This window comes from Ranitomeya variabilis, chromosome 1 (assembly GCF_051348905.1).
Source record: "Ranitomeya variabilis isolate aRanVar5 chromosome 1, aRanVar5.hap1, whole genome shotgun sequence".
NCBI lineage: Eukaryota > Metazoa > Chordata > Amphibia > Anura > Dendrobatidae > Ranitomeya > Ranitomeya variabilis.
Genome location: NC_135232.1, coordinates 299,730,204 through 299,753,929, shown reverse-complemented (window position 1 = coordinate 299,753,929; position 23,726 = coordinate 299,730,204). Strand labels below are relative to the sequence as shown.

The 23,726-nt window shown below is 43.7% G+C and overlaps 1 protein-coding gene across 5 annotated transcripts in view; it reads right to left on the bottom strand.

Annotated features, from left to right (window-relative positions):
* The window catches only part of GIT2 (GIT ArfGAP 2), a 109,544-nt gene that overhangs the window by 67,090 nt on the left and 18,728 nt on the right, over nucleotides 1–23,726 (bottom strand). For all 5 annotated transcript variants that reach the window (XM_077295620.1, XM_077295638.1, XM_077295613.1 and 2 more), the window contains exons 2-4: nucleotides 21,989–22,122; nucleotides 20,956–21,068; nucleotides 12,650–12,755 (exon numbers count right to left, since the gene is read on the bottom strand). In XM_077295620.1, the coding sequence (XP_077151735.1) occupies nucleotides 12,650–12,755; nucleotides 20,956–21,068; nucleotides 21,989–22,122 (353 nt within the window). The remainder of the gene's footprint in view (nucleotides 1–12,649; nucleotides 12,756–20,955; nucleotides 21,069–21,988; nucleotides 22,123–23,726) is intronic.

The window sequence follows — 23,726 nt, the reverse complement described above, 5'->3', positions numbered from 1 at the left end:
GTTACACCGATGCCTCTACCTTGTGCCAGTCATTACACTGGCTACCCATCCGCTCCAGAATCCAGTACAAAACTACTACCCTCATCCACAAAGCACTCCATGGCTCAGCACCACCGTACATCTCCTCTCTGGTCTCAGTCTACCACCCTACCCGTGCCCTCCGCTCCGCTAATGACCTCAGGTTAGCATCCTCAATAATCAGAACCTCCCACTCCCGTCTCCAAGACTTTACACGTGCTGCGCCGATTCTTTGGAATGCACTACCTAGGTTAATACGATTAATCCCCAATCCCCACAGTTTTAAGCGTGCCCTAAAAACGCATTTGTTCAGACTGGCCTACCGCCTCAACGCATTAACCTAACTATCCCTGTGTGGCCTATTAAAAATAGAAAAAAAACAAAACACATAGTCAGGTTCCTCGCATCGTGTTCTCATACACTTTATGCAGTTAATAGCCCTCTGTGTCTGTACTGCTACATACTTAGGCTGTTAACTGGTTCATGCAGCTTTACATGAACACCCGAGCCTTACACTATGGCTGGTCCAAATAACTAAAGCAATTGTTACCATCCACCTCTCGTGTCTCCCCTTTTCCTCATAGTTTGTAAGCTTGCGAGCAGGGCCCTCATTCCTCCTGGTATCTATTTTGAATTGTGATTTCTGTTATGCTGTAATGTCTATTGTCTGTACAAGTCCCCTCTATAAGTTGTAAAGCGCTGCGGAATATGTTGGCGCTATATAAATAAAAATTATTATTATTATTATTATTATAACCTGATATTTGTGAAAAGAGTGTGTGCGTGCATTACATATTGTATAGCATCCTAAATGACCACCTCAAACTAAATGCTGATCAGTTCTAAAATATACTGAGCACCATTTATAAGGTCATTTAAAATAACCTCCGTTTCCCCAAACAGACAGCAGACTGCTATTGTATAATGTGAGGCTTCTGGAACCAATCTAGCACCTTCAATACATTATAGTAAAGTACGATCAGACCAAAAATGTGCTGCTTTAGGACAAGAAATGTAAAGTATGAGTACTCTCTGCACAGAATGAATGAAGAAAACAGGACATGCGTGAGAGTGTCACATCCAGACTCTAGACACCGAACTGAACCAGCGGAAGTGGCAAATATCAGGTGTACTATTAAAACATATTGGGTTTAAGGAGTAATGTTTCTATTTGTGGAGAGTGACATGCCTGTGTAATGAGACTTATACTGTAGGTCATGCAAAGCTACTCTGGGATATTAAATATGCAAACTGCCTTTTCAGAGAAGAAGAGAAAAAGCCAAACCAGAATCTCTATTTGCACAAACATGTTTTAGGGTGTTGCCCCCTTTTCAGTGCAAAGCAAGAGATTCGATTTGGCTGTATGAGAGTCCTCTGACTGGGGTTTAAAGGGTAATATCTCTCTCTACATAGAGTGACTTGTCTGACACACCAGTGTAAGGAGACTTATAGGCCATGCAAAATTGGAAATTATTAAAAGAGATTAAAAGTAGCCACCACAACGTGTATATATACAATATATTATATTTGGTAAGGCCGGTTTCATATTTCTGAAATCCAGAGTCTGAATTTGACCCCCAATGTCAAGATTGTCTGTAGATTTCCCAAACGTACCTCAATAACCTCAGACTTATACGAGGCTTCCAAGTTTGGGTCTCAAGACATCAGTGTCCACACTCAAACTGTGAAAGAAGCCTAAAGCCACATGCCCACGATCCAGAACTAGCAGCGCTTTGGACGCAGCAAATGCTCGCTGAATCCAAAGCACTGCCTTCTATTGAATGCAGTTAAATCCACATGTGTTCACTTAACTGTACGGATTTACCACACCAATACACTCTATTTATGAAATTTACATGCTGCAGTCTGGAGAGACACGCCACTTGTCAGTCTCCGCAGGTGAGCAGCGGGCATCTGTGGACACATAGTGGACATGGGATTTCTTGAAATCACATCCACTATGCTGTAACATATGGCCGCTGTGGGTTTGATGCTGCATAAATACGCAGCATCAAACCCGCAGTGGTTCCTGAGTGTAGGTACATACTGTAGTGCAGTGGGGTTGGTTCAGTGTGGCAGACAGTGACAACAGGAAAAGTTCACACCAAGCGTAGGTTAAATGTCCAAAAACTCAGAAACAAAAACTGTATCCTCCGGATCGCAGCCGGGAAACAAAACAGTCCATAAATGCATCCAATTGCCGAGGGCGACCGCACCACCTTATTACGCTGCAGGGTGCAGGAGTTCTCTCCGCTGGGCTTATCCCCCACACAGGCAGAGCTTTTGCAGAGCTGTCTGCTCTACACCATGCAAACTCCACACTGACCCACCCAAACCCTTCCTGTAGGGTTTTTTCTAAACTGGAAACTGTGGCCATGGGCCACTTGTAAGATCTGACCTGGAGGAAACGGACCAGCCCCACAACCTTCGTGCAGTCCATTTAAAAAATAAAAGCCCATAAAAAGTTTTCCGGAACAATGCCTTGCCCAAACAACTTGACCTGGTTCATTCTTACTTTTATTTTGCCTTGTGACCCACAGGCGTCCTGCTGTGACCACAAGGCACTCCAGCGGGTCTAATACGCTTCTGAGCGCATCCTGGGGGACACACAGCGACCCTCGCAAATAACGCCGGTCACTGCCTCACATACCCTAATGGTTCCTGAGCCCTGTTATAGATCTGATATGAAAATGGGTGTCTGTTTCTGTGGACAGTGTAGGCTATAGAAACAAAGTTTGTAAAATTTCAAAACTGGGAGTTCCATTACTGACAGCAGCTTACTCCGCTGAGAACCCATGTACTGTATGCTCCGCCGAGCCTAGCATGTATGTGTATTTGGTGAAGGAGGTATTGGAAGGAAAAGCCCTCTATGGTTTATGTGAACTCTCCATGTGTTTACAGATACTGCTTTGTGACTGGCTCATTCAGATTTATGTACATGACCTAAAAATACACAGACCATTTAACTATTTAGGCACCTTTACCTCCTGTGACTTTCCCATTTCCTCATAGACTGCAAGCTCTTGTGATCAGGGCCTTCACGCCTATTCTTTCATTTGTTGATTAGTTTGTTGCTCTGAAAAGTCTGATTGTTGCTGTACTCTATAAAATGTAGAGCGCTGCAGAACACGATGGCCCTATATAAATGAGGATTATTAGCATTTGTCTTTAAACGATGCAGCACAGGCTGCCCAATATCTGTGCTCCATTATCCAGACAAATGCATAGCCTTCTAGAAGTAGAATATGAAAAGATCACATTCATACATGAGTAGCAGGAGGAACACTTTCTCAAACACAACATCAATACAGTGATTTAGGCTGAAATCAATTTCACAATGTCCATAGTGACAAAAGCTGCAAGTAAATGGTCAAATGAATTATATTAGGTGATTGGGTCAGGAGTAGAAATTATGTGAACAATTCTTGTTCTGACATTCACATGTATTGCTGTGCATCTCACAGCCAAAGCAGGGACATATTCGGAGACGGAACTGTTTCAGGGGTTCTGCCCCTCATCAGCATGGTGCACAATACTAGCTGGCCAAAGAAGATGCCTGGATGAATCTCAGCAGGGCATGGGAGGGTGAGAAAGCCTCACCAATGAGAGCCGATACCCCACCTCCAATCAGCCCTGTTCTTGAGCTGCAACTATTGCTACAAGCGATCACTACAATTAGACATGTGGCAAAAACTATTTATCCAGTAAAAAGTTTCCAGCTGTAGCCAAATATCTCTCAACACGGATTATTTTCTAATTTAATTGCAATATATTAATCCACAAATTATATAATTTCTAAATAAGTTAAAGTGGATCCATCACCAGATTTTACTATACAAACTGTATCGATTTTTAAGAGGTTGTCCACTACTCTTTGATTTATGAGCTATCCTTCGGATAGGTCAGCAATGTCTGATTGGTCGGGGTCCGACACTTGGCAACCCTGCCGATCAGCTGTAATGGGTGTCGGTGACAGACGGAGATGCTAACTGGCTCAGCTGGTCCGTCTTCTGATAGTGGCCGAGGCTTGGTACTGGACATCCGCCTCCTATTCAAATCAATAGGAGGTCAATGTGTAGTACCCTGTGGCAGCCACTATCGGAAGATGACCAGCTCCACAAGTATTTCCAGACAACGGTTGCTGCCTACACAGATAGCAGCTGATTGGCGGAGGTGCCAAGTGTTGGACCCGAACTGATCAGACATTGATCACCTATCCTAGGAGTGGGTCATCAGTACTAAAGTAATGGACAACCTCTTTAAATAGATCTCTCAGATTTGATGAGGCCAGGATACACCCTTTTGAAATCCATGCCAGAATGACTGTATAATACCTATATTAAATGTAGCATTTCAGTATCAGGCAGGGAACTTTCACAAAGGATTATACAGCCACTCTTACATAGACTTCCAAAGCACGTACACCAGCATCATCACATTCAGGACATTAATAACTTGCAGTGTGTGAAATCTCCTGGCACATGTGCTTTTACAGACACAGTGTTAGCTCTCATAGGGCTGTAGCCAATTGCCAGTTGTCAGATAACTTGAGCTTTTCTAATAAACTGCTGTCCAACACAATTTTCTATTCAGATTTGATAGTGAATAGAGAAGAGAAAAAAACTGCGTAAAATAAACAAAGACAAGATTTTATCATGTTGCTCACATATGTGGGTCAGTATACTCTGAAGCAATTACTTGCCATCTGTTTGTACTCATCTCTTTACTTTTGGCATTTTACCCTACACTGTCAAGCATTCTTGATGCAAATATTGTATACATTTACACGTGTACCTTGTCATGTGGCCCCTTTGCCCACATCTTTTTATCCACAGATATGCATTTTCACTTTTAGCTATTGCTAATTTATTTTACTCATATGCGTACAGTTGTGTATCTTTTTGTGGCCATCAAAACCTACTTATGAGCACTTTAATAACATTTATGTAAAAATGTCTGCAATTTGCTTGGGCCTTCACGTATTATGCAACTTGTACTCTGCACACATGGTGTTTTATCTTAATCATGTTTTGACACTCCATGACCTTAGTATCTACTACCCCTGTATATGCTCTTTATGAGGTTCCATTTACACCTTTTCTTCATAAATACTTTATGATTGTTTCTTTTAAAATGATAATTTAAAAAATAATAAAAAAAGTTAAAATATGTTCTTTACATATGTAGCTGTGTATCATTTCTAGGTTCTATAATTATTGTGGATGCATAGCAAATAGTTATACTAATTTTTATGTGTTCACAATATTCTAAGTGTTGAATAGTATAGCGTGTGGATCAAAAATGATCTTTTCCCTTTAAAAGGAGTTTTCCCCACAAACAAAAAATATAGTTCTTACCGATAACGGTATTTCTCTGAGCCCATGACGGCACCACGGAGAGAGGGGATCCGCCCACCAAGGACAGGAAACCTACGGATAAAAAGGCGGTACCACTCTCCCGCATCAGTTGTTTTACATAGAAAATGATGGGAGACTACTAAAACATTTGTTAGTTTTAACTGTTTAGCATAACGAGATACCGCGTGACTTTAAACTATTAATAAACTATGAATAAATTATGGATAAATGATGGCACTATTTAATGTGAGCACCCATAAGTGAAGGGAGGGAATGTACGGGTGCCGTCATGGGCTCAGAGAAATACCGTTATCGGTAAGAACTATATTTTTCTCTGATCGCCCATGACGGCACCACGGAGAGAATTGCATAGATAGTACATTCAGGGAGGGACCACCGCTTCCAGAACCCTTTTACCGAAGGTAAGGTCCGAAGAGGAGTTTAGGTCCAATCTATAGTGCCTATAGAAAGTAGATGGTGAGGACCAGGTAGCAGCTCTACATATCTGGTCTATAGGAACTCCGGCCTTCTCCGCCCAGGAAGATGCCACTGCCCTTGTTGAGTGCGCCTTAACCTCCCCAGGAACGGACATCCCACTTGCTGAGTATGAAAGACTGATGGCATCCGTAATCCATCTTGCTATGGTGGCTTTCGATGCTTTTTTCCCCTTCCGGGGACCCTGGAAACACACAAACAGAGAGGCATCCTCCCTACTCTCCCTAGTGACTTCTAGGTAGCGTAAGAGACATCTTCGTACGTCTAGTGTATGTAATGTTTGTTCCTTCTTGTTTACAGGGTTGGGACAGAAGGAAGGGAGGGAAATCTCCTGAGACCTGTGGAACTTTGATGCCACTTTCGGGAGGTATGCTGGGTCTGTTTTTAAAATGACCCTATCCTCTAGAAATTGTGTGTAAGGGGGGTTAGCCGAAAGAGCCTGTAAGTCGCTGACCCTACGGGCAGAAGTGAGGGCGACTAGCAGAGCGGTTTTGAGAGATAGGTTTTTTATTGAAGCTTCGTTTAATGGTTCGAACGGTGGACTGGTCAGGGCTTTAAGGACTAAGTTTAAGTCCCATTGAGGAACGATTTTTATCGGAAGAGGCCTTGATCTTCCTGCTGCTTTTATGAATCTAGCGACCCACCTATTTGAAGCTAAATCAAAATTGAATAGGGCCCCCAATGCTGCCACGTGAACTTTCAAGGTACTAGTGGCCAGCCCCATCTCCAACCCATTTTGTAGGAACTCTAATATGGAATTAAGGGGAATTTCTTTCCCTATTTTTTCACCTGATGAAGATAGAAACTTTTTCCATATCTTGCCATATTGTTTCGTTGTAACTGGCTTCCTACTTTGTAATAAGGTTGAGATTAGCCCTGGGGAGAACCCCCTGTCTTTTAATAGCTTCCTTTCAAGAGCCAAGCTGTCAAGTGCAAGTTCTTGACCCTTGGATGACAGACTGGGCCCTGCGACAATATGTCCTGAAGGTCTGGTAATACCCAGGGGTCGGACATTGACATCTTCCTCATCCATGAGAACCAAGGTCTCTTCGGCCAGAACGGGGCAATTAAGATAACCCGCGCCCCGTCCTCCCGAATCTTCCTCAGCACCGCTGGAATTAGAATGAGAGGAGGAAAGGCATAGAGCAGATGATGGCTCCAAGACATCAGGAAAGCGTCCACAACTACTGGGTTCCCCAGGGGAGATAGGGAGCAAAAGGAGGTTACTTTTTTGTTTAGGTGACTCGCAAAGAGATCTATTTTGGGAACCCCCCATTTCTCTGTGATCTGAGTAAATATTGCCTGATTTAGTTCCCATTCTCCCTGTTTTAGGCTGGACCGACTGAGGAAGTCTGCCTTGTAGTTGTCTACCGCTTTTATGTGTAGACTTGTTATGGATAGGAGGTTGCTCTCGGCTATTTGCAGGATTGAGTTGGTCACTTCCATTAGATTTTTGGAACGGGTGCCCCCCTGGTGATTGAGGTAAGACACTACCACTCGGTTGTCTGACATCACTCTTACATGATGAGAGTGAAGGACTTTTAAGAATTTCTGAAGGGCAAATTTGACTGCCAGAAGTTCCTTCATATTGGAGGATTTGTCTGCTAGGGACGGAGACCAGGTGCCCTGGGCTACTAGATTGTCTAGATGAGCTCCCCACCCTGAGGGGCTTGCGTCCGTAGTTAGGACTTTTGAGATCTGAATTACCCACGGGACCCCCTGGGAAAGATTTTCCTGCGATTTCCACCATGTCAGAGAGTGGCTGGTACGAGGAGATAGAATTAACCGCCCGTCTAAATGCTCTCCTAGACGGGTTTGTTCTGCCAATATCTGCCATTGGAGGTCTCTGGAATGTAATTGGGCCCACTGGACTGCGGGGATGCAAGAGGTCATGGAGCCTAGGAGGGACATACCCTGACGGAGTGTTATGGAGGGGAGAGATTGAACCCTCGAAACCAAACTTTTTATTTTTTGTATTTTGTTCTCCGGCAGCCGACATTCCATTTTTATGGAGTCTAGGGTAAGACCTAGGTACTCCTGAACTTGAGAAGGTATTAGTCTGGATTTTTCTATGTTTATTAGCCAGCCTAGTTCTTTTAGTGAATGAATCACAATTGCCAGTTGATGCTCGCAGTGCTGCGGGGAGGAGCCTATTAGCAGAAAATCGTCCAGATATGGTACGATTAAGGTATTTTCTTTTCTGAGGTGGGCCATTACCTCCACAATCAGTTTTGTGAAAATCCTCGGGGCTATGGCTAGACCAAAGGGCAGAGCTGAGAACTGGAAGTGGCTTAGGACTCCTCTGATGTGAACCGCCATCCTGAGGAATCTTTGGTGATCCTTGTGTATTGGGACGTGATAATATGCGTCCTTTAGGTCTAGAACCACCATGAAGCATTGAGGAAACAGCATTTTGATAGATGACTTTATCGTTTCCATTTTGAATGCCTGAACCTCTAAGTAGTTGTTTAGACTTTTCAGATTTATGATGGTTCTGAAAGACCCGTCTGGTTTCCTTCTCAGAAATAGAGGGGAATAGTATCCTTGACCTCTTTCTTGAGGGGGGACCTCCAGGAGAACTCTCTTTTCTACTAACCCGATGACTTCTCTTTCTAGTGCCAGCTGCTCCTCTACTGAAGATCTTGTAGATGTCATCGTGAAAGAGGGACAAGGGTACCTCTTGAATGTTAACCTCAGTCCTGATTCTATAATGTTCAGTATCCATTGACTGGAGGAAATGTTTTTCCAGGCTGGGAGAAAGTGAGACAGCCTCCCTCCCACCTGGGGCGAACCTTCATTGCGGGGGTTTCTTGTTATCATTGGGGTTTTTATTAAAGATAAACCCCTTGTTTTTGTTCCTCTTATCCTCCCATTTCCCCTGGCCTCTCCCCGGATTCTTTCGGAAAAACCTCTTGCTCCGAAAGGGCTTCCGGTAAGAGGGGAGGCCCAAGGGCGGAAAGGACTTTTTCTTATCCCCAGCTTTTTCTAAAATGTCATCTAAAGTGGAACCAAACAAGAATTCTCCTTCACAGGAGATGGTGCACAGTCTTGTCTTAGTTTGGAGGTCGCCTGGCCAGTTCTTAAGCCAGAGGGCGCGCCTGGCCGCATTAGCCAGTGCTGCTGACCTAGCGGCTAGTCTGATTGAGTCGGCCGAGGCGTCAGCCAGGAAAGCCGCGGCTCCCCTCATCACTGGTAAAGTATTCAGTATTGAGTCTCGGGAAGTCTTCCCTTTTAATTGACCCTCTAGTTGGTTTAGCCAAATCATTAGGGAGCGAGATGTACACGCCGCTGCTACTGCAGGTTTTAAGCCCCCCCCTGCTGCCTCCCAAGAACCTTTGAGGAAGGCGTCCGCCTTCTTGTCCATAGGGTCTTTTAGTACCCCCATGTCTTCAAACGGGAGTGCGAACTTTTTTGATGCTTTGGCTATAGCCACATCTAATTTGGGGGCTTTTTCCCAAAAGGAGCAGGATTCATCCCCAAAAGGGTATTTCCTTTTGGGAGTCAAGAGAGACTTTTTCATGGGCTTTTTCCATTCTTTTTTGATTAAAGCCGCAATTGTATCATTAAGTGGAAAAACTCTCCTCTTCTTTTGTTCTAGGCCCCCGAACATGATGTCCTGTACCGATTTTTTGGGGTGGGAGTCTACTAACCCCATAGTACTTCTCACCGCCTTTATGAGGCCATCGGTGTCCTCTAGTGGGAAACAGTTGTGCCCCCCCGAGGAAGAAGTGGATGATGCAGATGAGGAGGAGGAGGAGGAGGATACTGAGCTTGCACTATCGCTGTCAGATTTTGAGACCGGAGATGGAGACCTATCCTTGGTCTTTCTCCGTTTTTTCCCCTTTTTTAGTGATCTAAGGGTATCTTCTACTTGCTCTTTAATCAGGTTTTTTAAATCGGTTGCAAACCCTGGCAGACTTTCAGATACTGTCTGCTGTATGCAAGTGTTACACAGCGTCTTCTCCCAGGTAGGTGGAAGATCTTCTCTACAGATGGCACAAATTTTATGCTTTGTTTTGCCTGCGCTCTTCCTCCCCTAAAAGAGACAAATAATAACCTTACTGTCTCTGACTTTCACGAAGATCCACTTACCAGCTCCAGGACCCATAAATACCGGTTGGGGATTCTCTGCCTCTGGCTTTTTCCCCGACGCCGTACTGGATCCCTTACTGCGTTGGGACCTCTGGCGTTCGTTGCTGGTGTCCTGGTGCTGCTGTCGCCTTTTTTGCTGCTGCTGCTGCTGTGGCGCTGCAATAGGTGGAGATGATTCTGGCAAGGGAGATGCCGGGTCGCTCATATTGCTGCTCTGCGGTTACTGCTTTGACAACACTCTCTGCTTTTTTGAGGCTGCTGCTGATATTGCGGAGCCGCTAAGAGGAAGTGATTTTCCTCATTTAAAGCCTTCGCGCCGCATTTTTCCATCCGCGCCTGCGCAGTAGCGCCCGGCTGATGGCGAGGAGCGCCGAACGCCGGCGCCTGCGCAGTAGCGCCCGAACGTCGGCGCCTGCGCAGTAGCGCCCGGCTGATGGCGAGGATCGCCGAACGCCGGCGCCTGCGCAGTAGCGCCCGAACGTCGGCGTCTGCGCAGTAGCGCCCGGCTGATGGCGAGGAGCGCCGAACGCCGGCGCCTGCGCAGTCGGGTTAAGCGGCGCCTGCGCAGAAGCGTCCCGCACCAAGATGGCGCCGGGAGTGCATATATGGCGCTGCTGACCGGCGCCTCCGGTCCTATGCAGTCCCTGCTGCGCGGCTCTGCACGCCCGATGGTGGTGCAGTGTGCAGACTGACGCCTGATACTTGGGGAGGGCCGCGCCGCACCTCCCGCAACCACAGAGGGACCCCCCTGGATGTTGCCGGCTGCATCTTACCTGGGGAGGTGACCGCGAACTCCCCGTCACCTCCCCCGCACACCCTAGAGGCCCACTAGCCCTTCGCGGTGGCGCTTCGGGTCACCACCTTAGCCGAGGCAGAGGGACCCCAGCTGCCTGAATCGGACTAGATGGCCCCGGAATTCCCACGTCGATCTGGTAAGTCCATAGGTCTCCCATCAAGGACAGGAAACCAACTGATGCGGGAGAGTGGTACCGCCTTTTTATCCGTAGGTTTCCTGTCCTTGGTGGGCGGATCCCCTCTCTCCGTGGTGCCGTCATGGGCGATCAGAGAAAGTATATATTAATCAATCCACAATCTGAACGGTCAGACACAGCCATTACACAGTAGGCTCACATTTATAATCTTAGCACAGGAACATTACCGTATATACTCGAGTATAAGCCGAGATTTTCAGCCCATTTTTTTGGGTTGAAAGTCCCCCTCTCGGCTTATACTCGAGTCATACCCAGGGGTCGGCAGGGGAGGGGGGGCGGGGGCTGTCCAATAATACTCACCTACTCCTGGAGCGGTAGCTTCTTCCTGTACTGAGCGGTCACATGGTATTGCTCATTACAGTAATGAATATGCAGCTCCACCTCCAATAGAGGTGGAGCCGCATATTCATTACTGTAATGAGCGGTAACGGTGACCGCTCAATACAGGAAGAAGCTGCGGTGCCGGGGAAGCAGGGACTGCACCGCGCCAGGAACAGGTGAGTATAACGGGGAGGACAGCGCAGCGCTGCGCGATATTCACCTGCTCCTCATTCCGGGCGCCGCTCCGTCTTCAGCATCTTCTGCAGTGACGCTCAGGTCAGAGGGCGCGGTGACGTGGTTAGTGCGCACCCCCTGCCTGAACTGCAGTGCCGAAGACGCTTTAGATGGAGCTGCGCCGGAACGAAGTCAGCTGAATATTGAAAGTGCCGGGGGCCTGAGCGACGGAGAGTCGAGTATGTGATTTTTTTTTTTTTATCGCAGCAATAGCAAATGGGGCAAGTGTCTGTATGGAGCATCTTATGGGGCCTTGTGCAGGATTATATGGGGCAAATATCTTTATGGAGCATCTTATGGGGCTATAATCAACGTTTGTGCAGCACTATATGGCGCAAATATCTTTATGGAGCATCTTATGGGGCCATAATTAACCTTTGTGGAGCATTATATGGGGCAAGTGTCTGTATGAAGCATCTTATGGGGCCATAATCAAGGTTTGTGCAGCACTATATGGGGCAAATATCTTTATGGAGCATCTTATGGGGCCATAATCCACATTTGTGCAGCATTATATTGGGCAAATGTGTCTATGGAGCATATTATGGGGCCATTATTAACCTTTATGCAGGATTATATGGGGCATATTTTAATATGGAGCATCTTATAGGGCCATCGTAAACTTTATGGAGCATTATATGGGGCTCCTGATTCAATATGGATATTCAAAAACACAACCTACTGATGTCTCAATTAATTTTACTTTTATTGGTATCTATTTTTACTTTTGACATTTACCGGTAGCTACTGCATTTTCCACCCTAGGCTTATTCTCGAGTCATTAAGTTTTCCCAGTTTTTTGTGGCAAAATTAGGGGGGTCGGCTTATACTCGGGTCAGCTTATACTCGAGTATATATGGTATTTTAAAAAATAATTGAGGAGTTTATTTTTATTCCAAGATGTACTTTTGTTATTGGCATAACACCTTTAAGGAATCTCTGGCCAGCATGTAAACTGGAATATAGTTTGTAAGGAAGCAGCATCAAGGATTCAGCTCACACAGTGCTCTAGCGTATATTACACTAACATATTCTTTCTTCATAGACCACTGAGCAGGAGATCAGGATATTTGCTGTAACAAGACAGAACTGGTCAGGGGCTCAGACAGAAGCATGCCTAATTAGGAGGAAAATGCTTACCTTACTAAGATCTTTGGCTGTAACACTATCATCATCTCGACAGGGTAAACGGTGAACAAATGCCAGCATTTGATATTTTGCTCTTATAAACTCAGCTTTGTTTGGGCTGTAAATAAACAAAAAATAAACTTAGGAACATTTCACCAAAGAAACAAAAATTACATTGTCAATCTCTACATTGTTTCCCCCAGCAAAGACACATATAGCATGCATTACCTATGAATACAAACTTAGGGCTCACACTCATCACTGTAAAAAAAAAAAAAAGTCCCATATTGTTACTGAAAAGTTGGACGAGTGTCATGCAAGTACCATGCGATTTTCAATCCGATTTTTTTTATCACCTAGCATTTATTCACATCCGAGTGCTATTTTAACATTAGCCTTTATATAGAGCAATTCTCTGTCATTTAAACAGTTTTCAAAGGACATATTCCTCAATATATATTTATCAAATGGCTTCAGATCGATATAAATGTGAATGAGATATGTAAATCCGGGTTTTGCGTGTGTATTTTACGGTACATGTATTTTACTACAAAATAAATTATTATAAAAAATCTCCCAAAATGTTATTAACCAGTAGAGGGAAAGCGGACAGCTGGGAGCAGATGTTTTGTAGCCTGCAAAGAGGGCAATACCCCTGAAGCTTCCCAGGCTATTAATATCAGCTCATAGGCATCTACTAAGCCTTTACTGGTAATTAAAATGGATACTCCCCCCCAAAAAAAAAAAATGATGTAGGGTCCCCCTATATTTAATAACCAGCAAAGGCCAGGCAGACAGCTGCGGGCTGATATTAATAGGCTAGGAAGGAGCCATGGATATTGGCCCCCTCCAAATATAAACCCATAAGCTCTCAGCCACTCCAGAGAAAGCACATCCATAAGATGACATCAAGTCCAAGGTTCAGTAATGGAGAAGCATCTAAAAGACCCCCCATTAATAAACCCTTTACTGAATAAAGTCCTTTATTTGAAATAATGAGACTCAGTTATTGAATTAAAAATTAAAAAAACATTCACCTTTACACCTATTCCACTGAGGCTCATGTCCGCTGTAAATAAAGTAAAATAATAAAGCAACATAGTCCTCGCCTGTACTCGAAGTGAAGATAATTCTCCGATGTCCATGTCCCAAGTAAAAAAAACAACAAAACACAACAACCACCATTCCTCACCTCTCCAACGAGAAGAGAATAATCCATTTTATCCACAGACGACTTTAGCTCTGCTACATCTACTTGGCATGCTGAACACTGGCATGATGTGAGCTTTGTATGTCAGACAGCCTAAACACAGAGCTGCGCTTGCTTGCGCAGCTCCCAGCCTCGCGGTGACGGGAAAAAAGTGAGAGAAGTTCATATCCAATGAATTCCTTCACCTGACTGACGTCACCGCCAGCGTGAGAAAAATCTCACACCCCCAGCTGTCTGCTTTCCCTCTGCTGGTTAACGAAATGTTGGGGGATCCACGCTATTTTTTTTTTTTTTTCAGAAAATTAATAATTTATTAATTAAAAACATGTACAGTAAGCTACACAAATTGTAATTATAAATGTCACTAACATCTTTATATCTATCAATTCTATGTGTATATATCCATTCTATTCTGACGGGTCACGCTGTGATTTTCTTGTACGCGGCTCATGAAACGTCGGGTTTTCAAGGACATGGGTATGTAAAAATTGGACAACACGCATGGTCTGAGTGCCGTGCAATTTTTTAATCGCATCCATTGATTTTCATTGCCGTGTCTCATCCAAGATACTGGGACAATCACAGCGTGCTACAATTTTTTTCCCATCCCGATCGGAGCGGAGAAAAAAAGAAATCGCAGATGAGCAGGGACTCCTAGATTAAAGAAGAAATAATGAAACCAGCTCACCTGAAGCAGCATATGGCATTGCCGAAGCATGGAACTCTAGTGGCCACACGTGGAATCAATATACAAAAGAGGAAATGTTCCAGCTTTGTAAAATCCCAAAAATGTATTAGAAAATAACCATTAAAATGGTGATGGCAGAACAAATTTCACAGGATGAAGTATGTGGTAACACATTTCAAACGCTCAAAAAGGCAGAGTTCACACCAGCATTTAAGGGGTGTTCTAGTTTCCGAAAACCCCTGTCCCCTGGCACAGTTTTTACTTAACCCTTAGAGCCAATTTTCTTCTTAATGACCAAGCCAAGTTTTACAATTCTGGCCACTGTCACTTTATGAGGTTATAACTCTGGAACGCTTCAACGGATCCCAGTGGTTCTGACACTATTTTCCCATCACATATTGTACTTCAGGTTAGTGGTAACATTTCCTTGACAATACATGCGTTTATTTGTGAAAAACAAGGAAATTTGGCGAGAATTTTGAACATTTTGCAATTTTCCAACTTTGAATTTTCATGCCCTTATCTCACACAGATATGTCACACAAAATACTTAATAAGCAACATTTCCCACATGTCTACTTTACATCAGCACAATTTTAGAACCAAAATTTATTTTGTTAGGGAGTTATAAGGGTTAAAAGTTGACCAGCGATTTCTCATTTTTACAACACCATTTTTTTTCTAAGGACATAACATCTGAAGTCACTTTGAGGGATCTGTATGATAAAAAATACCCAAGTGTGACACCATTCTAAAATCTGCACCCCTCAAGGTGCTCCAAACCATATTCAAGAAGTTTATTAACCATTCAGGTGCTTCACAGGATTTTTTGGAATGTTTTAAAAAAATTAAGATTTTAACTTTTTTCACAAAAAATTTACTTCAGATCCAATTTGTTTTAGTTTACCAAGGGTAACAGGAGAAATTGGACCCCAAAAGTTGTTGTGCAATTTGTCCTGAGGACGTTGATACCCCATATGTGGGGGTAAACTACTGTTTGGGCGCATGGCAGAGCTCGGAAGGGAAGGAGCGCCGTTTGATTTTTCAATGCAAAATTGGATGGAATTGAGATTGGACGCCATGTCGCGTTTGGAGAGCTCCTTATGTGCCTAAACAGTGGAAACCCCCCACAAGTGACACCATTTTGGAAAGTAGACACCCTAAGGAACGTATCTAGATGTGTGGTGAGCACTTTGAACCCCCAAGTGCTTCACAGAAGATTATAATGTAGACCCGTGAAAATAAAAAAAAACATTTTTTTTCCACAAAAATGATATTTTTAGCCCCAAATTTGTATTATCCCAAGGGTAACAGGAGTAATTGGACCCCAAAAATTGTTGTGCAATTTGTCCTGAGTATGCGGATACCTCATATGTGGGAGAAAACTACTGTTTGGGCCCACGTCGCGGCTCGGAAGGGATGTAGTGACATTTTGGAATGCAGACTTTGATGGAATGGTCTGCGGGCGTCATGTTGCGTTTGCAGAGCCACTGATGTGCCTAAACAGTAGAAACCCCAACAAGTGACATTTTAAAAATTAGACCCCCCAAGGAACTTATCTAGATGTGTTGTGAGAACTTTGATTTTGATTTTTTAGCCCCCAATTTTTTATTTTCACAAGGGTAACAGGACAAATTGGACAACAACTTTTGCCATCCAATTTCTCCTGAGTATGCCGATTCCCCATACGTGGGGGTAAACTACTGTTTGGGTGCACAGCAGAACTCGGAAGGGAAGGAGCACCGTTTGACTTTTTCAACGCAGAATTGATTGGAATTGAGATTGGATGTCATGTAGCGTTTGGAGAGCCCCTGATGTGCCTAAACAGTGGAAAAACCCCAATTCTAACCATAACCCTAACCCCATACCCCTAACTCTAATCTCAACCCTAACCATATCCCTAACCAAACCCCTAACCCTAATCCCAACCCTAACCCCAACTATAAACGTAATCCCAACCCTAACCCTAACTTTAGCCCCAACCCTAACTTTAGCCCCAACCTTAACTTTAGCCCCAACCCTAACTTTAGCCCCAACCCTAACCTTAGCCCTAACCCTAATTGGAAAATGGAAATAAATATATTTTTTTATCTTATTATTTTTCCCTAACTAAGGGGGTGATAAAAAGGGGTTTTATTTACTATTTATAGCGGGTTTTTATGTTAGGCGGCTGCCACAAGCGAAAAGACGCTTTTTATTGCAAAAAACAGTTTTTGCATCACATTTTGAGTGCTATAATTTGTCCAAATTTTGGCCCACAGATCATGTGAGGTCTTGTTTGCAGGACGGGTTGACATTTTTACTGGTACCATTTTCTGGCACATGACATTTTTTGATAGCTTTTTATTACGATTTTTGGGAGGCAGAATGAACAAAAAACAGCAATTCATGAATTTCTTTTTGAGTGGGGCGTTTATAGCGTTCAGCGTGGGGTAAAATTGATAAGGCAGTTTTATTCTTCGGGTCAGTACGATGAAAGTGATACCTCATTTTTATCATTTTTTAGGTTTTCGCGCTTTAATATAATAAAAACTATTTTATACAAAAAATAATTGCTTTTGCATCTCTTTATTCTGAGAGCTATAACTTATTTTTTCGCTGATGACGCTGTATGGCTTTTTTGAGAGACAAGATGACGTTTTCAGCACCATGTTTATATCCGTCTTTTTGATCGCGTGTTATTTCACTTTTTGTTCAGCGGTTTGATGATAAAGCATTGTTTTTTAGCCTCATTTTTTATTTATTTTTTTTACGGTGTTCACTGAAGGGATTAACTAGTGGGACAGTTTTATATGTCGGGTCGTTACGGACGCGGTGATACTAAATATGTGTACTTTTATTGTTTTTTTTTATTTACATAAAGAAATGTATTTATTGGAACAATATTTATTTTCTTTATTTAGGAATTAAAAAAAAATATATTTTTACACAGTCCCAGGGTGGGACATCACTGTATAAAGTCAGATCACTGATCTGACACTTTGCACAGCACTGTCAGATCAGCGATCTGACAGGCAGTGAAGGAGGCTTGCCGCTGCCTGCTCTGAGGACCTGGAAGGACCCCGCGGCCATCTTGGATCTGGGGGTCTGCAGGCAGGGAGAACAACGCGATCACATTGCGTTGTTCTGAGGGAAGCACGCAGGGAGCCCCCTCCCTGCGCGATGCTTCTCTATGCCACCGGTACGCTGCAATCTTGTTTTAAGCTGTTCCATCCTGCATGTCCACATGTATATTTTTTTCTCTCTGAACCCTGCTTATACAGGTACTATACAGATAATCAGGTTTTAAATACATCAGATAGGGATTGCATACATTAGTTAGGACTGCTCTATAAGGGTATACCTTGGCGATTTGGTGGAGCAGCTTAGTATACATTTTTTTGCAAAAAAACGTATCAACTAAATACCCTGTTTTCTTTACATCTTTTGACTAGCAGTTGCTTATTACTGTGATTTTTTTACAACAGAGTATTTTTGACCTCACTGTGCTTTTTTGTGTCTTCAAGTTTTCTGGTGGTGTGAACAGGTTCCTACAGACTTGTTCAGTGTGCAAGTAGCCCATGTGTTTCTGGTTCTATAATTGTTCTCTTGTTTCTACAAGACTGGGGAGTCCACCACTCCTCTGTGGGTCATTTGCATTTAAGCTGTTCCATCCTGCATGTCCACATGTATATTTTTTTTCTCTCTGAACCCTGCTTATACAGGTACTATACAGATAATCAGGTTTTAAATACATCAGATAGGGATTGCATACATTAGTTAGGACTGCTCTATAAGGGTATACCTTGGCGATTTGGTGGAGCAGCTTAGTATACATTTTTTTGCAAAAAAACGTATCAACTAAATACCCTGTTTTCTTTACATCTTTTGACTAGCAGTTGCTTATTACTGTGATTTTTTACAACAGAGTATTTTTGACCTCACTGTGCTTTTTTGTGTCTTCAAGTTTTCTGGTGGTGTGAACAGGTTCCTACAGACTTGTTCAGTGTGCAAGTAGCCCATGTGTTTCTGGTTCTGAATCTTGTTTGATCGCAGTGTTCAGGGGGTTAAAGTGCCAGGAGCGGTCCGTGACCGCTCCTGGCACTTAATGCCGAGTGTCAGCTGTGAGAATCAGCTGACACCCGGCCCCGATCGGCCGCACACCACCCATGTGCGCGGCTGATCAGCTTCTACATACTATCCTGTCCACGGTAATGCGGGCCCAGCCCACATGGACAGGATAGTATGTCGGATGTCAGAAAGGGGTTAAATCAGAGAGTCGTGTCACACAAAATAAGTAGTTAATAAATAACATTTCCCACATGTCAACTTTACATCAGCACAATTGTGGAAACAATTTTTTTTTTGTTCGAACGTTATAAGGGTTAAAAGTTGACCAGCGATTTCTCATTTTTCCAACAAAATTTACAAAGCCATTTTTTGTAGGGACCGCCTCACATTTGAAGTGAGTTTGGGGGGTCAATATGACAGAAAATACCCAAAGTGACACCATTCAGGTGCTTCACAAGAACTAAAGCAATGTGGAAGGAAAAAATTAACATTTTACTTTTTTCACAAAAAATTTACTTTAGATCCAAACTTTTTTATTTTTACAAGGGTGACAGGAGAAAATGGATCACAAAATTTGTTGTGCAATTTCTCCTGAGTACACCAATACCCTGTATATGGGGGAAAGCCACTGTTTGGGCGCATGGCAGGGCTCAGAAGGGAGGGAGCACAGCTTTACTTTTTGAACGCAAAATTGGCTGGAATCAATGGCGGGCGCCATGTCACGTTTGGAGACCCCCTGATGTACCTAAACAGTGGAACTCCCTAATTCTAGCTCCAACAATAACGCAGCCCTAACTCCAACCCTAACCCCAACACACCCCCAGCCCTAACCATAACCCTAACCCCAACACCACAACCCTAACCCCAACCCCACAACCTAACCTCAACTCTAGCCCCAACCCTAACCCCAACCTTAACCCTAGGCCCAACCCCAACAGAAAAAAATAAATTTTCTAATTTTATCATTTTTACCCAACTAAGGGGGTGATAAAGGGGGGTTTGATTTACAATTTTTTTTATTTTGATTACTGTGATAGGGTCTATCACAGTGATCAAAATGAACCAATAGGAAAAAATCTCTTATTGCTGTCAAGTGCCGTCTGGCAGATCTCGGCATGCGCCTGACATTTTCTTCCGGGAAGATGACGTGGAGAGCAGAGGGAAGGAGCCGGAGGTACCAAGGGTGGCTGGGGGGACCCCATTTCTCTCTCGTCTGGTGTGCTAGATCATATCAGAAGAGAGAAAGATAAATAGAAAATCTAACTTTTTTTTGCGATTGCCGTTATTCGGTGAATAACAGTGATCACAACACTGGGGACGGTAAAAACCGACCCAAATCATGTTATCTGGAGTCTCAGCTACGCGCGGTAGCAAAGAGCCCAGATATTTTCTGATGCTGGGGGGGCGTTATACCCCCCAACGCTGGGAGGCGCTGAGGAATAAGGCCCCTTAACTGCCGCCGTTAAAAGGCATATCAGCGGTCGTTAAGGGGTTAAACAAACTGTTCTTTAAGCACCTTTCGCTGAATCGCTATTACTGCTCCCGGTGTCTGGTGTTGTCCGCAAGGCTGATGTCACGTAGACAGAACAGCAGCCAATCAGTGAGCTCAGAAGCTGGGAGTGGCTTGTGCCGTGTACCTGGGCAGAACTGTTGAACTCACTTATTGGCTGCAGCGCCGTCGATATGATGTGACGCAGCAGAGATTCAGCATTGGACTCGAGGAGGGAGAGTAATGCAGGCAGGAGCTAGAAAACATGTTAAAATATTGCATTATACGGATCCATACTATGCGTAGAATGGATGTCAAGGACGGATCCATTACATGACCGAAGCTATGATATCATCTGCCAGATGTCATCCAAGCCATAGATTTGAGCCTATTTTCATCATCTGCATGTAAGCAACAGTTTCTCTTAGCAAACATATATTTAGCATGGGGAGGAAGTGAAACATGGAAATGTTAGAAAGTTAAAGAACTTTTCATTTATACAGTGATTAGGGTCTACACCAGAAATTCCCTTTGTATGTACTTTTTTGTGCCCTAGAAGCATTGCCTGTTGGAGAAACTGCTCTATACTTGTAGCACCTGATGAAGCATGGTATAGCTCAGTAATAAAGAGCCAATGGTGCCCACTGTGCCATACTGCTGTCAGCCGTGCACAGAGGAAACCCTTGGCACTTTTATCAAGTGGGGAGTCAGTGCTATAGAAAAGCATTAGATCCCACATCGCTGTCTCCTCTGATGGATATGAGAGCTGGGAAGATAAATGCGTCCCCAGACCTCAGATGATTCCCACGCTGTATAAATGGAGATAAGTAACAATTCATAGAACAGAGACACCAAGAAGAGAAAGAACAGCATAGACTTACTGCAACTTATCTTGGGGATTAGCCTTCCGCTTTCCACTCATTATAGATGCCGGGTCCAGCAAAGAATGTTCCCATATTGAATTCGCCCCATTACTATAGAGGGTCTGTACCATCTAAATTACACAAGACACATATATTAGTGTCATATACAAAGATATGTCCAAAAAGTAACAAATAAGGTTTAGATTTTAATCAAAAGGAGATCAGTTCTGGACGTCAGGCCAGAACATTAGGGAATGTATCCCTCTCTCTTGCTCCAAGATCTGATCCTGAAAATGTACAGAAAAAGGGGTCTCCGAGCCATAACGTTAAAGGGGCCTTTATGACTTATCACCTATCTGCGCTACAAGTCAGAAAAGCGTGACTACAAGTGGTAAGTGGGAGGGGGGGGATTTTGTCCCTGATCTCTATAGGGGTCCCTTGGACTCCTGGTAGAGTGATGTCATAGTGAAGATGCGTGATGCCAACTCAATTCAACGTCTATGGGAATGATGGAGATTCCAGGTTCAGGTCCATAGAGATTGAATTAACAAAAAACATTAGGACAGTGGTAAAAACTAATAATTTCTCCTGACTGCAACAGGGAAAAGACCATCTATGGAGGCAGAAAGAGAGAATGCACTTTCTCAAACATCCACATCCCGTGGCCTTAAAGCAGTGTTCCCCAACTCCGCTCCTCAAGAGCCACCAACAGGTCATGTTTTCAGGATTTCCTTAGTATTACACAGGTGATGGAATTATTGCCTGTGCAGGTGATGCAATTATCACCTGTGCAATACCAAGGAAATCCTGAAAACATGACCTGTTGGTGGCTCTTGAGGACCGGAGTTCTGGAACACTGCCTTAAAGGATTATTTCCGTTTTATAAAGTTAAGTCATATTGCCAGAATATTTCATCATGTCATTTGCACCCCCACCAATCCTAATTAGAGCTCCAGACTACCTGAAGAATTACAGCCATCCCCGTTTACTGGTGGACCAGCACTACCTGACCAGACTAGAACAAGGATGAATAGAAGCCTTGAACCATTACCTGTAGCAAGGTAGGAGGCCATGGCGTGTGCTTAAGATGCCTCACTTGCGAGATGTGTCTTCCCAGGCTCCGGTGCACACTACAGCATTCGTCACATATCAAAATACCTCTATTGACAGAAGCCCAGCGAGGATCTGCAAATGAAGAAAAAAAAAGTAGTAAGGAGCTTCCTTTAACTATTACAAAGCATTTACCACAAATGGGTTTCTCCAGGTTTACAGAACAAACAGGCAGTTCAGAGGCATTGTGTCAGAGTTCCCCTACTTGACCCCGTGGGTAAGGCAAGCCCATTCGGACCACATGTTACTACTCCTGTACAAAGCCAAGCTGCTGCATATCCACAGTAAGGACTTGTTCATACCTTGCCTTTATGCCACGTTTTTCAAGAGTAAAAAATAAGAAAAAAACTTCTACAATTTACAGTACAGGGTTGGCCATTTATATGGATACACCTAAATAAAACGGGAATGGTTGGTGATGTCAACATCCTGTTTGTGGCACATTAGTATATGGGAGGGGGGGAAGTTTTCAAGATGGGTGGTGACCATGGCGGCCATTTTGAAGTTGGCCATTTTTGATGCAGCTTTATTTCAATGGGAAGAGGGTCATGTGACGCATCCAACTTATTAAGAATTTTGTTAGAAAACAATGATGTGCTTGGTTTTAACATAACTTTTTTCTTTCATGAGTTATTTATAAATTTATGACCACTTATAAAATGTGTTCAAAGTGCTGCCCATTGTGTTGGATTGTCAATGCAACCCTCTTCTCCCACTCTTGAAAAACTGATAGCAACATCGCAGAAGAAATGCTAGCACAGGCTTCCAGTATCCGATGTTTCAGATGCTGGGGTCATCTGAAGGCAATTGTCTATGCTGTGAAGATACGAGATGTGCAGCATCTGAAACAACCCGCTGTAAGCACTCAACACCGAGCGCAGGATAAATGTGCGCCGAGCCTTACTGTGATGTTTGGGAGGCAGAATGAAAAAAAATCAACAGCATGTGAAGACTTAGTTTTATTTACTTATTATACTAGATGGTAGCCCGATTCTAACGCATCGGGTATTCTAGAATATGTATGTAGTTTATTTATGAAGATTTTAGAATAATACATTGAATACACAGGATTCGGCCGGCCGCGACCAATTAGCGAAGCGTGGTTCAAATCCCATGCCAATTCGTGGCCGGACTGCGCCTGTCGCTGATTGTTCGCGGCCGGCCACGTAGTATATAGCACAGCCACGTAGTATATAGCACAGCCACGTAGTATATAACAGCCCACGTAGTAAATAGCACAGCCACGTAGTATATAACAGCCCACGTAGTATATAGCACAGCCATGTAGTACATTGCCCAGCCACGTAGTACATTGCCCAGCCACGTAGTATATTGCACAGCCCACGTAGTTTATTGCACAGCCCACGTAGAATATTGCACAGCCCACGTAGAATATTGCACAGCCCACGTAGAATATTGCACAGCCCACGTAGAATATTGCACAGCCCACGTAGTATATTGCCCAGCCACGTAGTATATTGCCCAGTGACATAGTATACTGCCCAGTGATGTATTATATTGCCCAGCCATGTAGTATATTGCCCAGTTACGTAGTATATTGCCCAGTGACGTAGTATACAGCACAGAGCCACGTAGTATATTGCACAGCCCACGTAGTATACTGCACAGCCCACATAGTATACTGCACAGCCCACGTAGTATATTGCACAGCCCACGTA